Genomic DNA, 18527 nt, shown 5'->3' with positions numbered 1-18527 from the left:
AAGCCATTCTTCAGTTAGAATACCCTCCAACTCTTGTTTAGAGACGATGGCTGGTGGAAATCGACGTCTTACTTGAATCTCTAAAACTGACCATAAATGCTCAATAATGTTGAGGTCTGGGGACTGTGCTGGCCATACGAGATGCTCAACTTCATTAGAATGTTCCTCATGCCATTCTTTAACAATTCTAGCTGTATGGATTGGGGCAATTATCATCTTGAGGTGAAGGTGTTTCCATTATTTTGTCCAACCCTGTATATACTGTGTGGGTAACTGTGACAGGCACAGCAACACCTAGTGGTCCAATACACACATCCACTCTGTTCACCTGACCAATTGTTTCCATTTTGCCCTGATTACCTCCGCCAAGGAGGTTATGTTTTTGCCAGGGTTTGTTTGTTTGTCTGTTTGGTTTGTCTGTCCGTTAGTGTGCAACATAACTCAAAAAGTTATGGACAGATTTTGATGAAATTTTCAGGGTTTGTTGGAAATGGGATAAGGAAGAAATGATTAAATTTTGGTGGTGATCGGGGGGTGGGGGGGCCCACGGGGGGCGCCACTGATCAGCCTTGGCGGAGGTCTGCGCTCTCCGAGTGCTTCTAGTTCTAAATACATTGAACAAAAATATAGACGCAACACTTTTGTTTTTACTCCATTTTCATGAGCTGAACTCAAAGCTCTAAGCCTTTTCAATGTTCACTAAAGGCCTATTTTTCTCAACTTTTTGTTCACTAATTTATCTAAATCTGTGTTAGTGAGCGCTTCACCTTTGCCCAGATAATCCATCCACCTCAAAGGTGTGGCAGATCCAGATGCTTATTAGACAGCAGGATTATTGCACAGGTGGGCCTTAGGCTGGACACAATAAAAGGCCACTCTAAAATGTGCAGTTTGATCACAGCACAATGACACAGATGTCGCAAGTTTTGAGGGAGTGTGCAATGGTCATGTGACTGTAGAAATGCCCACCAGAGCTGTTTCCAGTGAACTGAATATTCATTTCTCTACCATAAGCCGTCTCCAAAGGTGTTTCAGAGAATTTCCCAGTACGTCCAACCGGCCTCAGAACCACAGACCACGTGTAACCACACCAGCCCAGGACCTCCACATCCAGCATCTTCACCTCCAAGATGGTCTGAGCCAGCCACTGAACAGCTGCTGCAACAGTCGGTTTGAATAACCAAAGAATTTCTGCACAAACTGTCAGACAACATCTCAGGGAAGCTCATTTGCATGCTTGTCGTACTCATCGGGGTCTCCACCTGACTGCAGTCTGTCATCGTAACCAACTTAAGTGGGCAAATGCTCACATCTGGCACTTTGGAGAAGTGTTATCTTCACGGATGAATCCCTGTTTTCACTGTCCAGGGCAGATGGCAGTCGTGTGGGTGAGTGGTTTGCTGATGCCAACATTGTGAATCAAATGGCCTATGGTGGGGGGATGGTATGGGCAGGTGTATGTTATGGACAACGAACACAGGTGCATTTTAGTGATGTCATTTTGAATAAACACAGATACTGTGACCATATCCTGAAGCCCATTGTTGTGCTGTTCATCCACTACCATCACCTCATGTTGGACCATGATAATGCACAGCCCCATGTTGAAGGATCTGGACACAGTTCCTGGAAGGTGGAAAACATCCCAGTTCTTGCATGGCCAGCATACTCACCAGACATTCCACCCATTGAGCAGGTTTTAGATGCTCTGGATCGGCATATACTACAGCGTGTTCCAGTTCCTGCCAATATCCACCAACTGGGCCCAGCCATTGAAGAAGAGTGGACCAACATTCAACAGGCCACAACCAACCATCTGATCAACTAATGAAGGAGATGTGTTGAACTGAGGCAAATGATGGTCATATCAGATACTGACTGGTTTTCTGACCCCCCCGGAGCCCCCCAATACAGTTAAACTGCACATTTTAGAGTGGCCTTTATTGTGTCCAGCCGAAGGCCCACCTGTGCAATAATCCTGCTGTCTACTCAGTATGTGGATCTGCCACACCTGTGAGGTGGATGGATTATCTGGGTAAAGGAGAAGCATTCACTAGACAGATCAGTGAACTATATTTAAGAGCAATAGGCCTTTAGTGAACATAGAAAAAGTCTTAGATCTTTGAGTTCAGCTCATGAAAATGGGGAGAAAAAACTAAAGTGGTGCATTTAATTTTTGGTCAGTGTAAGACAAAGTTCATAATAAACTGCCTTCCAATGGCTAAAAAAAGCCAATATTCCACTAATGGTCCTGTTAACAAGTAGTGGCACATTTTGAGATTCGTAAAGGGGTTTTCCACTACGTGAACACAGCCTCCTCCTTTCATTCCATCAAACACTGTCTTGAAAAGGCCAAAAATCTGCACAATCCAACTGATCCAAAAGGGTGTTTTTAACAGTGAGTTGGTTTCTCTTTTTGGATGCATTTCTACCAGAGTCATGTCTATACTCTCACTGACCATAAACAGGTGTCATTTATCACAACCTGTGGTAAAAACCCACAAACACATATTCCAATAAGGCTATATGCATGTTTATTGAATCCTCATGAAACCAAAATAATACCGGAATAGCTCATATGAACAAAGCCCTAATTCAGGATATCCAAATAGAATATCATGTTCATAATAATAGTGGAATATTAGTAGCGTTGAAACAATTCATCAATTAATTGACTCAAATCACTTAAAAAATATTAAATCATAATTTTTCCTGAATCAAAGCTTGGTTTCTTTAATTTTGCTGCTGTTAAACATTGGTTCCACTGTTGTTTTTTTTATTGTGATGCACATGACGCCAGGATCAACACAAACAACAGAAGATATGAGGGCACCTACCATATATACATACATATATATATATACATCTATATATATATATATATATATATATATACACCCTAAATCCTTTTCCTTTTTTTTTTTTATGAAAGGTTTTTTAACAGATACAAAGACAAAAAACAGAACTAAAAGGTCGTGAGGTCAAGGGGTTACAAAATCGCATTGTTTGGCCAAACAACACAAATTTTTATAATTAATGGTTTACAAATTTGCCTCAGGTTATGTAAACATGACATTTTTCCCAGTGTTCTTCACCCATTTCTTTCTGCAGTCGCATTGTGTAGGTCATCTGTTCTAGTAATACAGATGTTTTACCACACTGGTAAAGGACAGTCATCGGTGGGCATTCTCTCTTAAGCCAGTATTTTGTAATGGTCTTTTTACTCGCTGCCAGCAGACCTTGAGGAGGTGTAAATATCCTGTTACTTTTATACTTTTTGTGGTTGTTCCAGCTGGTTCTGGAATAAAGAAACAAGTAGTTTGTCATTTCTCAAACATGTCCGTTCATGTTTTTACTATTCTTTCACCCATTCAAATAACCCTTTAATCGAATCAAAATGAAGAAAATAATTGACAGACTAAGTGATTGCCAAAATACTGACTAGTAGCTGCAGCTGTAACCTTTGTGTGTGTGGACATAGTCCCCGTGGACCTTTGCCTTCATACCAGTTCAAGCTGATCATGTGATGGTTCTGTACCTCAGCAGCTCCTGCCACATTGAGCTGTAACATGCCTTTCCTGTCCTTCTCCTCCATGGCAGAGTACTGGATGGACTGAACCTGGTTAAAGTTAGCAAGATGTGTTGGCTGGAGACAAAAAGAAAAACACACAACAATTAGTCATTTATGAGTTTAATGGATGGATGAATGGATGGACAGTTTAATCCTCCAATTATGTAGTTTATAAAATGTGGTAAGAAGTTATCACTGAGCCCGTTTACATCCACACTAACACTCCCATCATTATCCGATTTCTAGAGTTCTCAGATTATTCCAGTGATCATGTAAACAGGATAATCTGATCAGTTTTATCCGATAACAGCAGTTATCTTACAATGAGAAATTGGATTAACACACCAAGATTTGTCCCCAATACTCCGATGTTTCCTGCATGTATACAGGTTAATCTGATTTGTTCCAGGGTTTTTACATCTGTGCATGTGTAAAAAAAACAAAACAAACAAGACCGGGTGTTTTGAAAATGACAGGAAGTTTACGTCTTACGTGATAACATACGTACGTGCTCCGAAAGAAATCAAATAATAGACTGAAACATGTAACCAAGGTTTTTCCATTATCGCATTTCTGAAGTGCATGTACATGCGTTGCATCTGATTACAGCAGTTATCGGATAACTTCCAGTTATCGGATTATTATGGCCATGTAAACGGGCTCAGTGTAAAAGTAACTGACCAGTTTAATGAGCTCATTCTCCACCTTATCTGCCCTTTGTGGCCTATGGTTGAAATATTTCTGAACAAAAGGAAACAGCAGTTTGAGGTGTTCTTTTAAGGAACCTCACCGTGGATCCCTTGTCCGTGAGGTAGCTGATCCCTTCCTCTGGCCCAATGGCTAACTCTACCTGGATCACCCAGCTGCTCTGTTAAACAGAGGCAAAGGAAGAAGATGAACAAAAGAATGACAGAGAAGAAAAGGTAACGCACTGAGAAATATTTACAATAAGTTATCCTCTGATCCATTTTAGGTACTAGCATTGTTCAGCCAAAGTTAAGGCAAACTGAAAAGAGAACGACCACAGCATCATGGGTACATGTTTTACTTTTGTTTGGCCTGGTATGGCCACAAGGGGTCAGCCTAATACAGCTAATGTAAGCCTTCAGAGTCCAGAGGGGTAGAAATGACCCAAACCTACCCCAAGGGCACATTTAAAGCACTCCTTGTCATAGCGGTAAACTGGTGCAAGTATCTCCAAGAACTTCAGGATGCACTGCTGATCGTTGAGGTTGGCCACCTGCTTAAAGGTCTGTTGAATCAGCTTACGAAGAGTTTTAGCCTGGAAAGAAACAGACTTTATGTTAAAGAAGATCTATGGATTCACTTCAAAATATCAGATGAAAAAAGCGTAGGGATTATGTTGGGACATGTGGACGCACAGACACTGACTCACTGACAGTCCTCTGAGGTTCCAGTCCATTCTCACCACTTCATTTCAGAGGTGCATTGGTAGTATTTATATTTGTACTATTTACAACTACTCCATAAAACATCACAGTGTGGCTCCACTTGTCTTTGTATGAGATTTATGCTACTCTAACATACAAGTAAATGTGTATTCCCTAAATATGAATGTAATGTGTTTATCTATTTTTAGGTCTGTTATGTCACTGCAAAGAAGACAGATGGGGAACTGATACAAAAAAATCCATCTAGGAACATTATTCTGTTATTTACAATCCTCTCAATATGCCCATAATTCTACTCATAAAGCTGCATGGCTACACTTTACCAGTCATATTGTATATCTGTGCAATAATCTTCAATCCTGTGGGGGTCGAAATCTACATTAAGGTTCAACTAAACTGAAATAATGTTCTTGATGATGCCGCCACTTGATTTGTATTTTCCCATGTCTATGAGAAACAGTGTGGCCATTAAAACATATATAAATGACAATATAATTCAAACACATATGCATATAGTCAGAGCATTTTATAAAACGTGCATTCACACAACACACTGCACAGACCATCCTGTATTAGAAATAGTGGCCCATATATAGATTAAGATAAAGATTAGTGCAGATTTAGAGCAGTACAGCTTGGACTTAAAAACACACGCACACACTGACTGTACACTGGTACACTGCAATAAGGTCATTTAATACAAGTACGATGACCCTTCACCAGGGACAAGACAATCAAAAGGCAGGACGATTGATTTACGGACAGTAAAAAATGGGTAATTTAACACACCTGATCTAGTACATTTGACCTGTTTGTGTGTTTATACTTTGGAGGTCAGAACCACTCTCATGATCGTTCTGTTATTTATGGGGTTTTACAGATTCTATATTCTATTACTCAAGTACTTTTGCCCTCCTTAAATGTTATTTCCAGATTTCACAACAGACACAAGGTTCCAGAAAATAATGCACGTGAACTCCTGCTGGTTAATTTCTACCATTTTAGGAATTCCTCCTCATTCTCATGAGATTAGCATCGGTCCAAAGTGTCCACCCTTCCTGTGAGGAAGTCCAAGTAGATATCCACCTCACTGATACTACACCAACAGGCCGGACAGTCACAACTATCCGTACACAGTATGTTTATCGCATTTTTGTCAAATGGGATGAATCCATCTCTTTATGTCCAGATTTTACATGGTGAGACTGTGTGTATTATGTAACCTCTTATCTGAATAAGTCTGAGGTAGTTGATAAGTTAGACAGAAATATCTCACCGATGACCATCAGTGTACATCCAAGGACAGACATGTCTTGTTAGCTTAGCTTCTCCATAAACGCAGAGCTGAGTTAATGAACCCATTCAAATTAAACTGTTCCATCTTGGGGGGTTTTCACCTCATATTTCCATCCAGAAGGCTAACGTGGTGTTTAGTGTCTTCCATCTTTATGGGTTGGTTCTGCTGCCTGTCACTACCGGATCACCTAACCCATCTGCGCATACGCAGCGCTAACTCCACTTGGACAAACTGGCCCAAATGGGTTGGCAGAGACGTTCAGAGTCATTCTGCTGGAGATGTGTTAATGGAGTTAAAATTTTTAATCAGATTAATCATGATGATGGATTAATCTGCATTAACGAGTTATTTTTGACAGCCCTACTTTTATACTGTTGTTACTGCAGTTATTATTTCTATATAGATATTTTTATACTTTTATACTGTTGTTATCGTTGTTATTTCTAAATAGATAGTTTTTATATATACTTTTACACTGTTCTTATCATATTTATTTCTATGTAGATATTTTTATATATACACTTGTATACTGTTTTTATTGTTGTTATTTCTACATAGATATTTTGTATATATCCTTTTACTTTTATATGTTTTGTGGTTATTGTTTCATCTGGTTCTGGAATAAACAAGTTTTCATTTTCAGTCATGTCCGTTTCACATTTTTACTATTTTTTTCACCTACTGAAATAATAGTTAGATCAAGTCAATCAAACCAAATCAAAGAAAATAATCAATAGATGAACTGATTATAGGGCTGCTCGATTATAGAAAAAAAAAAATCACGATTATTTTAGCAATAATTGAAATCACGATATTAAAAATGATTATTTGTTAACCTTAAAGTTGTTTATTTTTTTCTTGCAAAACATGTAAGATATACTCTTTAAATATAAATAACCTTTTAACCATTAAAACAAAGTATGTTCACTTTTGTACGAAACAAAAAATCTTTGAATGCAAATAAGTGTACTGTAAATTCAAGTATGTTTCCTTTTATAAATAGTGCACTGGAATTAAACTGCTCTAGACTTGCCATAGAACTGGAACAATAAAAAAAAAAAAAAAAAAAACTCACGTAAAGTGCAAATTATAAATTCAAGTATGTTCAGTGTAGTATGAAACAGTAAATTCAGTGGCGTGCCGTGAGGTTTCAGTTAGGTTAATACGGGAGTTGCAGCGTAAAGAGATTCGGAGACTGAAGATTGCGGGCCTTTCTAAACTGAATGACGAATGACAAGGAATAACGAATGACCACGTAAGATTTGGCAAAGACCACATAAGATTTAGCGTAACCACTGCTCCTTTGTCATTCGGAATAGTTTGCGTGGAATGACAGCTATAATGGGAACGACAGATGACTTCGAATAACGTTTTCAGATCCATTCCCCCTTTTTTCCTACTTATACACATCAGTAATCACCTTTGACCTGCTGCAATGATTACATACCGACTGCATCCAGTTACACTTTATCAAGAATAAATCACAATACCACATTAATTTCATGGGAAGAGATAAAAACATTGTATTCCAACTTGATCGACAACAGTGCGTATAGAAATGTCACGTCACATACGTAATGCCTTGGCTCTAATATATCAGGAAGACGACAGTTGACGCTTTAGTCCCGTAAAGTTGATACGGAAGCGCTTTATTTTGAAAATCAAGTTAGATGGGCTCGCGCAGCTCTCTGGAGCTTCACTTCCAGCTGAGGCTAGGGCTACAACCGACAGCTAACTACAGGGGAGAAATGTTACTTCCATATTCTGTTCACTATATTTACTAGGGGCCGGCCCAGCCAGCCAGTAAACCGACACGTCGTTTTCCGTTATTTGAAGTCATCTGTCGTTCCCATTATAGCTGTCATTCCATGCAAACTATTCCGAATGACAAAGGAGCAGTGGTTCTGCCGAATCTTACGTGTCATTCGTTATTCCTTGTCATTCGTCATTCAGTTTAGAAAGGCCCGAAGATTGCATTGCGGACGAAGCTGTAGACGGAGTTTTTGTTTTGTTTTTTTTATGTGTTTTAGTTTTTCATAAGATTATGATAAAGGTGGCGGTGGTAAACTTTAGATGGTTAAAAAGGTTTGCTGTGTTACTGGTCGGTGCGGACACAACTACGAAACACTTTTTGCACGTAATGGGTTTTTGCTCTTCATCAAACCCAAAGTGATTCCATACAATTGAATTTGACTTGCCTTTTTTGTTTACCAAGCACTTCTGCTGCGATTCTCCTGCTATTTTTTCAGACCGCTAGGTACAACTCTCTTCTTGGGGTGGACCTGCCGGCTAGCAGGCAGCAGTAGCTTAGAGGGGGGCGGGGCAGAGCAGCTCATGGTAGCTTGCGTGCGCGTGAATTAAAACAACCTCAAAATTAATAATCGTTTTTTTCCGATTACATAATTTTTGAAATCGTTGCGTGTAATAATCGAAATCGTAATTGAATTTCGATTAATTGCACAGCCCTACCTGATTATAAAATAATCAATAGCTGCAGCTCTAAATGTGTTGCAGCTGAAACCTATTAATCCCTAATGTACTAACGATTAAATCCAGTCTACTTTACTCACCTATGACTAACAACTGCTATAATGAAATCATGTATTTAACTGTAGGTTTCCCTATCATTAAATTATTGTTTGTTAAGTTTATTTCAGACACAAACAGAATACAAAACATAGGAAAAAGGAAAAAAACAAACAAAAATAAACAAGACAAAACTAAAAAAAAAAAAAAAAAAAAAGATAAAATGGAACAACTGTTGTGCCTGAAAGGGAGTAGCAAGAGGTCACTGCTTGTCCAGTCCTATCCCCCACAATTACATATCACATGTGTATTATAAAGTCATGTAAGGGACCAGCGCTTGAGCTGAGGCTGATATCTGATCCGACTTTGATCTCCAAAGGTCAGTTCTACTAAACCTACTACTGTGACTCTTGTCAGTATGAATGAACAGACGACCAGTCTTTAAAAGGCTTCAACCAACATCAGTCACTGTTTACTACCACAGCCATCTGCTCCCACCACTGTGTGTGTGTGTGTGTGTGTGTGTATGTAGAGTGGAGTCCATTGAGAGAGAATAATCCCAATTAAATGACTACCATTCTCTTTCACCAGGGTGATCGACACAACATAAATGACAGCTGTGCTCTCTCTCTCTCTCTCTCTCTCTCTCTCCATTTTTGTGCCACATAAAGAACAGCAGATGTGCTTGTCTTTACTCTTACTGCATTTTATCTGATACTATATATCAGGGTTCATATACTTCTACCAAAACCAGAGGAGTAAAATAACGTTTTTACAGGTATAACAATAAACTGCGGTAAAATTTCTGATGTTTAGTATTACCGTGTAAATTCTAATTATTATGATATGATTATGATAATCCAACTGTGTTCACTGTACAGGTCAAGGAGGAGGAGGAGGAAGAGGGGGAGGGGGAAGAGGAGGAGAAGAGGAAGAGGAGGAGGAGGAAGGGATGAGGAGGTGGAGAGGAAGAGAGGGAAAAGGAAGAGGAGGAGGAAGAGGAGTAGACGAGGAAGAGGGGGAAGAGGAGAAGAAGAGGAGGAGGACAAGAAGAGAAGAGGAGAAGAGGGGGAGGAGGAGGAGGAGGAGGAAGAGAAGAGGAAGAGGGGGAAGAAGAGAAGAAGAGGAGAAGGAGGAGGAGGAAGAGAAGAGGAAGAGGGGGAAGAGGAGAAGGAGGAGGAAGAAGAGGAAGAGGGGGAAGAGGAGAAGAGGAAGAGGGGGAAGAAGAGGGGGAGGAGGAGTACAGAAGAGAAAGGGGGGAAGAGGAGAAGAAGAGAAGGAGGAGGAGGAGGAAGAAGAGAAGAGGAAGAGGGGAAGAGGAGAAGAAGAGGAGAAGGAGGGGGAAGAGGAGGAGGAAGAAGAGAAGAGGAGGAGAAGAGAAAGAGGGGGAGGAGGAGGAGGAAGAAAAGAGGAGAAGAGAAGGGGGGGGGGAGCCAGCAGGGCTCAGTTCGGGCAGACACACGTTGACCCCTCCCCCACCCTCCTCATTGTTGGAGAAACGAAAGTGGGTTTAACATGACCTGAGGGTTGAGCAAAACACACACACACACACGTTAACACACTTTTCTCACTGTGCAGAGCATCTGTCAGACGGCGACAATAAAGACCTTTGGGTCACTGGGCTATTCTCTCACTGACTCAAATGTCTCACTCACTCACGCTCACACTTTCTTTCTCTCTCTCTCTCTCTCCCCCATAAACACGTCATAAATTTATCGCTGACAAAGACCCTGTTCATTATACAAACACCCCCAACGATCACAACATTTACAAAAACCAAACACTGTCTGACTGAACTCGGATGGAAAACGTCCTCAAATCTTTATAAATATCTACATAAAAGGACCAGAATATCATGGGTGTAATAATGTGTTGGATCGTGTGGATATGTACGTTGGTAAAGGGCCTTCACAGGTTCCATATGTCAGACTCACATGTACTTGTGTACCAGTGTGAAGTCTGTGTTGTATGAAGTGCTGACTTTTGTTGCATTTCGGTACTTTCAAAACCAAACATTTCTAATGAGATAAGCTGAAAACATTCACCTGTTCACCAATGCAACCCTACAGCCCTACCAACAATCCAGACAGGAGTTTAGAATGGACACAGGTGACAATACGTCTGGACTCAGGTCGTACGCTAACACCTGTACCTACAAACGCACACAACTCTTCTGGCTCTGAGGTGAACTTCACTTCAGTGACAGTATGAAGACAGAAGACAAGGACTGAAACCACAAACGACAGAGTAGTTTTCATTTTAGTCCGACAATGAGCTGAGTCTTAAGCTCTGTTCAGACTACAAGGCAAATGTGGCCCACATCAGTTTTGTCCCCATATGTGACCTGTATCTGATCTGTTAAAGACAGTTTGAACAGCACTAACCCAATTTTTTCAAATCCAACCCCGGCCACCTTTATAGGTCGTCCTAAATCCGATACGTATCTGATATTTTGCAACGTGACTTCAGTCTGAATGGCTAGATCGCATTTATCCGAACTTTACATTATTGAAATGCGACCAAATGTCACAATTCTGCGTCCCAGAGTGTTACTTCTGTAAACACAGTATGTGTCTGTGTGGTCATGTATTCCGTCAGGACCTCTTTGTGCATGTGGATCACTTCAGGGTCACATTCAGTTCAGACTCAAAACTGATAGAAGTCGCATTTAATGTGGAATATGAACCAACACAGGAAAAAGTCAGATATCACCAAAAACTCTGAATTGTGCATTAAGACCTGCTATGTGAACGGAGCCTAAGCCTTTACTCTATTCATGGAGAAGTCCCAGAAGAGAAACTAGGAACAGAAAAAAAAAAGTTTGGCTTCATCAATCAGTCATCAATCATCGCATATTTCAATATGTGTGGGCAGAATGTACAAAAACAAACACTCCATTGTCTTAATTATTTGCACAAACTGTCGTTGGGCTTTCCATCCACTCCCACCTCCTCTGTCCATGCCCACACCATTTATTTTTCAGTCCCCTGTGAACCTGCAGGATGTCTTCACTGGTCTTCATCTGCTTGCCTTCCATCTCGCCGGCCATCACCACGTACAGATGGCTACTCTGAGGTTGTCGTCTCCACCAAGACCCGCCTACTCTCTACAACTGATTGGCTAGTAGCCATAATTGAACTTGGGAGCGAAAGCCATTGGTTGAGAATGAGAGGTTCATCAAAGCCCAGGTTGGAGCCCTTGATATTATACTGGCTCTGATCTTTTTGCACCTATGATATATATCCTGCCCCCCCACCTCCATTTGCTGATCACCAGAAATGGTGCTGGAATCCTATCACCACCCCGCCTTAGGTCTTTAACCAACTCAGTTTTTATAAATAACTTTAAAACAGATTATTCTCACCTTCACTGAATCCAACAGTTCTTTGGGGAAAAAGCGTCTCAGACCAACATCCTTTCTACAAAGAGAAAGATACAGAGATGAAGAGCAGAATGTTTACTGCAGTAATTACACACAGGAATGTTAATTGACAAGCACTTGAGTCTTTATCTGGTCTCAGCAGATTATATTCCCTTCCACTGAGAAATAAAACAACAGCTCCATCCAGATAGTGTCAGGCAGATGACTTATTACAGAATGCAGAAACACAGAGCTATGGCTAAGAAGTGAGTACAGAGCACGTCATCTTTTCCTACCAGACGGAGGTGAAGAAAAACCCAAAGAGCAGAAAGACAAAGAAAGGAGGGAGGAGTTCAAAGAGGAAACCACAGAGACACAGAAAGATGTGTAGAGCTAAAACAGGACGCAGATAATGACTCAAATACTTCTGGAGAAAAGACGAGTACGACACCTTACATCATCCTCTTCCCTCCTTAAGGATTATATTTATATTACAGATTTAGAAACACTGTCAGTGGACAGTCGGTTTCTGACCTATGTCTGTCTGAAAAGGACACCATTAACCCTAGAACGACTACTGTTAGAACAGGCCTAGATGTTGGTTTTGCATTAAAAGTGTCAGAGAATGTCTTTTTTTTTTGCCAATTCTTTTGCACCTTTTTTCAGAAAGAACTTATCTTTCAATATCTGGCCATTAATTATCATTATTATAATATTAATAATAATATATTTTAATAAATGCTTAAAAAAATGTGTTATACCAAAGAAACAAAAACGAACTTGAATTTTCAGTCATATTTATGATGAAAAACAACTTTAAATGTTCAGAACAAACTTTACGAGATTATTGAAATAAAGTTTCAACTAGGGATGTAACGATTACAGGTATAACAATAAACCGCGGTAAAATTTCTGACGGTTAGTATTACCGTGTAAATTCTAATTATGATAACTGTGTTTGATGACCCGCACTTTGAAAACTCATTCTCAGTTCTATCTCTATGTCTATTTCTGAAAAAGAAACAAAAACAACTCAAACTTAATATGGAAAAATGGTCAAAACAATGGCCATAAGGTGCCATCTTTAATACACATTTGTATGTTTGATGTTTACTGTTAATATTTGAATGTTTCTTCAAACAGAAAGTACAGAAAGTGTTCTTATTTTTTTTTTTTTTTTTTTTTTTTCCAAACTACAACTTGGTTAAATATTTCAGGTTGTGTATAAGTACTTTTTGAACATTTTGAGTACAAATTCAACAATACAGTGATAATAATGATAACAATGATAATAATGATAAGTTTTGGTCACAATAACCGTGATATGAAATTTTCAATACCGTTACATCCCTACTTTCAACTATTTTACAGGCGCTCAAACTACTTGTAGACAGAGCCCCTCATTTCACTGAGAAACATCCATGATATGCTTCTTTTACAGACAGTCCATCGTTTTCTGCCCTGGCTAGCTCTCTGCATTGACATATATACACACACACATATAAATGTGTATATACACACACACACACACACACACATAAACACAATTAAATTACAGTTACTTTCAATTCACTTAAAAGCGAATATTGATAACATTGGGCTTATATAGAATTTTCCTATAAGGGACAAAATGGTTAAAACTACTCTTTTCTTTGTGAACAGTCATTCATTTGTTACATAATGGCCAGTAGAGATTTTAATTGACAAAGGATGGTCAGCAAAGACCCAGCTCTGACGGTGGATCAAAGCCCTTCAGCCTTTCCCTCTCATTCTCATCTCAGCGTAAAACATGCATGACAACATCTTAGTCCAATGAGCAGAGAGCCAGCAACGGACAGATAGAGACTAAACAAAGAGTCCACACACACCATAATAGAAAGAGAAAAAGAGAGCATAGACAGAGAGAAGGACTGCAACAACGAGAAAGGAAGAAAAACAAAGAGACACTGGTGGAAAGAAAGTGGACATTCTCTCTTTTAATTGGAGAACTCGTTAGGCTGATGGACATAAAGAGAGGAAGAGCTCATTGGAATTGCGCTGCTCATTAGAACTGCTGTGTTGGAGCCGAGCCTCATTAAAACCACCACGTGTAATGTTCTGCACTGCATTTATCAAACAGGGAGATAAATCAACTCAGAGCAAACCACAGTGAAAACAGCCGATATATGATCATTGAGAAAACAAGGGTTATTCAAGAGGAGTAGGAATGTGTTTGAAATGAACCTACTGATCTGGAGAGGTTTTAACGCAACTGAAAACACCTTAGACTGCAAATAAACAACTTTCCAAATGACCATCTGATCTACAAGCAAAGAAGGGAAGTGATTAGGTGAAGAAGACGTCGACGTGCAGATCAGGAGCCATGCTGACATGTGGTGATGCAGTATTTCGCTCACCAAGAAATACTTACTCCAGTAGTTCATAGTTGGATTTCTTGTCAAGGGCATTTCCTCTCATTTCCTTAAAAAACCTCCTGGAATTGAAACCAGGCAGACACAAAATTAGCTCCATCTACAACAGATATAGTCACATTTCAAAGAAAGGAGACAAAGAACTGTAAACAAATAAAAAGATGAGCTGCCTCACCTGATTTCTAAACAGCCCAGTTTCAGAGCCACATCTTGGTCAACCTGATCTCCAATCTCCGTCATGTAGTCGTACTTCACCTAACAGGAACAAAATGACAAGAGCATTCTTGTGTTTATCAAAACCTTAACTTCTCCAAACATCAAATATCAGACCATGTATCTGACAGATAAATATACCCAAATGGCACATGCCTCAGATCTGACCATACATTCATAAGGACAATAGGACATATGTTTGTGTAGTTGTGTATGTGCGTGCCACTGTGTGTACCTGGTGGTAGAAATAGTTGAGTGTAGGTTTGTCTTCTGTAAACTGTTGGACAAAGCCCTTTGGTAGATACCGTATCCTTAACTCATACCTATGAGGAGGAAGAAAAAAGTGAAAAAGGAATGACTTCAATCAAAACATGAATTAATTGAATAGTGACATTAGTAATTTCTTGTAAGTACTTATTGAAATGTTTTACAATAAAAAAAAAAAAAAAACATTAGCAGATAAACCAAGGAAAGAGTAGGAACGGCTTCAAAAAGTGACAAAAATGCAAATGTGATAACTGACGTGTAGAGAGGATACAGATGGGGACATGTTGACGCAGTCTGGTTCTATGAGTCTTAAAGGTCACGGCATAAAAACTCTCCATACAACAGCATTAGGGGTCATTTACGTTCGGTTTACGTATATAAATAGGTTCATCGGTCTGTAACGTTGTCATGCATCACTGCCTTCATACTTCCATGCATCCTGTACGTTGGAATGAGTGTTTCTCCAATCAATCTACCAGATGACGCCCTCTTAATTATCATACTGGCCGAATACCACGAAGAAAAGTAATGTTTTTTTGAGAAGAAGAAGATGAAGAAGAAGAAGGTCAATAATAACAAAGATGGCGACGACAGAGTAGGTTTACTAATGTGAACACTAATGTTGATATTCAGAAGGGTAGTTGTCAGAAGTATGTTGGTAGTTTTTCACTAACTCACACAGTCACTCTTTGAAAAGTGCCGCTATTTATGGAAATTATTCTGTTCAAATCTCCACACTGCCTCCACTGTTCTTGTTGGTACTGCTCCATATTCTCATCTGGGTACGTATCTGCAAGCTCCCGGAAAACGGACAGAATTACGCACGTAATGTACACAGGGCATGGACAGAAAGCTCCATCCATATCCGTCTGCATCTTTAACGTAGAGTATAAATGAGCCCTTCATACCACTAAAGGTCATAAATACACACACATACAGACTACAACGTACACAGGGCACATCACCACAGAACAGACAGCTGAGCTATTCTTCATGGGCCTTTGGCAGTTTATCACTTGTGCCTCTAGTCAACTGCTGACACTAAAACACAGACTTTAAATACATTTACAAAGCCAAATAAGTCACGACTACGGCAAGAAACTGCTTGTGATGCGTCCACCCAACTCTTTCTGAACTTCTCCTGTGAAAGATATAGTTTTGGATGTGAAGGGAAGGAAAGGAAGTTCCATTAGACAAATAAAGAAGTAATGTCTCTCACCTCCACTCGTCATTGGATCTGGCTTGTTCGTACGTCTCTCTGACATGTGACACACCCATATCAGGGTGGAGCCAATGCACCTGGTCTCTGGTATGGGCGTGGCTGAGGCGGAGCCCAAAACAATTAGTCCAGCGTACTTTGTGGATGTCCAGAATCTTCTGGATGATCCCCTGAAGATGAAGACGGTGCTTAGATATATATTTTATGAATACTCTTTTACTGCCTTCCTCTAGCACAAATAATTCATGTTTTTATAAGACTTCTGACTTAAAGACAGAAAGTCTTACTTATCAGTAATACCTCACTGTGACCAATTCAGCGCAGTGAAGAAAAAAGCCACACTCACAGTGGGGGTTGGCTTCAGCTCTGATTTCAGGTCCCATTCACCGTGTCATTTTTGGTCAGTTTATGCCATGCAATGCTTCTGCACACTCAATGTCATCATGAATGTCACAACATTTATTTCTGTCCAGAGTCTCACTCTCACATCACCAGTACTAGAGAATGGGGAAGTCAGATTCCTGTGGAATTTTTTTCCACAATTTCAGCCTGATGTGTGCAACTTTTATTTGTGTTAACTTCTGGTTGTGTTTTAGACAGTTAGGGTTCGCCAATAGAAGGCGCAAGGGCACCGGCCCACCTGTCTCACATGACGAAGAAGACAATAGGGATCCCAGAAAAAAAAAATTACAAAAAAGTGAGCCTGTGAGTGCTGTGTATAATCTGTCTTCAAGTGGAGTTTAAAAGTGTTTTTGGTGGTTTAGTGAACAGTCAAGTCACAGGTTTCCTGTTCGGGCCAAAGGACTCTCCCTTTACCATACACACCCTGAGTTTAAATGGTGTGTGTGCACTACACTCACTCCAATACAAGAGATAGGAGAGCCTTAAGGACAGTTCACAGGAGCCTTAAGGAAGAAGAAGCTACTCACTACACCACTTCGGGTTGAATAATTATATAACACAAATAAAGTTGAAATATACTACTTTTGCTGAGTTGCTAAAACACTGTAACCTATTCTGAACTAGCTACTCAGTAAACATACATTCATTTATCAAAATCAGTCACTCTGTTGCCACAACATTGGACATCATTAACAAATTGTATTACGCAATAAACATGAGCTGCGCTGATCTCTAGTCTTTAAATATAAACTTCAAGCAGAAAATGTGTTATCACTCTCTTATGCACTCACAATTTGAGAAAAACTCTGTACGAGAATAAGCCAACATGCATATCTGGGACTTGACTCCTCAAACCATGTCAGGTGGAATTTATCAAACAGTATGTTAAAAAGTTTGATGTTTGATGTGTCCAGGTGAGCATAGACCTGTCACTGGCCACGTGACTCTGCATGTCTAACGCTGGCCTACATACAATATCGCTAGCCTCATAGCATAATAGCCTAAGTCATATTTTGTGATACCTGCATAAAATGAAGCGGCAGTGTTAGGCGAGTAAAGTTACGCAGATACCCACAATTTGGCCAAAAATGTGTCTTAGGAAATTATGCTATGAGGCTAACGATATGTAAAACTAATCAGTGCTGATGGCAACCATAGACATCCATGTGAGGACAAAGGAAAGATGCATGTCTCCTTACCCTGACATCAGTGGCGTCTCCATATCTGATATTGGCCGCCAGAAGCTGTGTTCAGTGTTGGTCTCATGGTAATGGAAAAACTTTAAGAACCCTGTCCACAGAGCCAGTTCTGTCTGATGCCCCAGCACTCAGCCGGGACTTGGCTCCTCCCAGGAGGGCGTGGTTTAGGTTGGGGTCCATGTAGGCTGTTGCCATGGTTTTTCCCAGCTGATACTGCGGCTGCTAGGTGTCTGTCATATTCTGGAAACACAGAAAAATATACGACGTGTCAATCAAATCAAAAAGGACGTCCTCCCTCCTATGATCATACAATTTGTCATCAGCTTGTCTTGATATAAATGTTCAAAAATCTGGAAAAGTGCGTCATAATTTCTAAGACTACAAAAATACATGACACTCATTAGAATTTGAGGTTTGTTGGGGATCAAACTGAGGCAGAGGTGGTTTTTATCCTGATCATGTCCTACACTTTAACTTTTTTCAAAGCAACACACTTTAGGATTTCTAATAATTACACGATAAAAGAAAATATCAGTTATCATTCCCATTAATAGCATGGCAAGCAGTTCGGCTTCTCAGGCAAAATTAAATAAGACACAAGTTTCTGCGGTTTAATCAATTATCATGTTAGCTGACAGTAAAATCTGTT

At 39.9% G+C, this 18527-nt stretch overlaps 1 protein-coding gene across 1 annotated transcript in view; it reads right to left on the bottom strand.

The window, feature by feature from the left end:
• ptk2aa (protein tyrosine kinase 2aa) overlaps positions 1 to 18073 on the bottom strand; it is a 62587-nt gene extending 44514 nt beyond the window's left edge. Inside the window, 11 exon segments of the mRNA XM_030146755.1 lie at positions 3539 to 3646; positions 4362 to 4439; positions 4713 to 4853; positions 12171 to 12225; positions 14578 to 14640; positions 14754 to 14833; positions 15027 to 15114; positions 16278 to 16447; positions 17879 to 17916; positions 17919 to 17955; positions 17957 to 18073. Coding sequence (XP_030002615.1) covers positions 3539 to 3646; positions 4362 to 4439; positions 4713 to 4853; positions 12171 to 12225; positions 14578 to 14640; positions 14754 to 14833; positions 15027 to 15114; positions 16278 to 16447; positions 17879 to 17916; positions 17919 to 17955; positions 17957 to 18073 — 975 coding nt within the window.
• Between the last annotated feature and the right edge of the window lie 454 nt (positions 18074 to 18527).

Source organism: Sphaeramia orbicularis, chromosome 11, assembly GCF_902148855.1.
Source record: "Sphaeramia orbicularis chromosome 11, fSphaOr1.1, whole genome shotgun sequence".
NCBI lineage: Eukaryota > Metazoa > Chordata > Actinopteri > Kurtiformes > Apogonidae > Sphaeramia > Sphaeramia orbicularis.
Note: the sequence above shows the minus strand (reverse complement) of the source record. Positions and strands in the feature narration are given on the sequence as shown.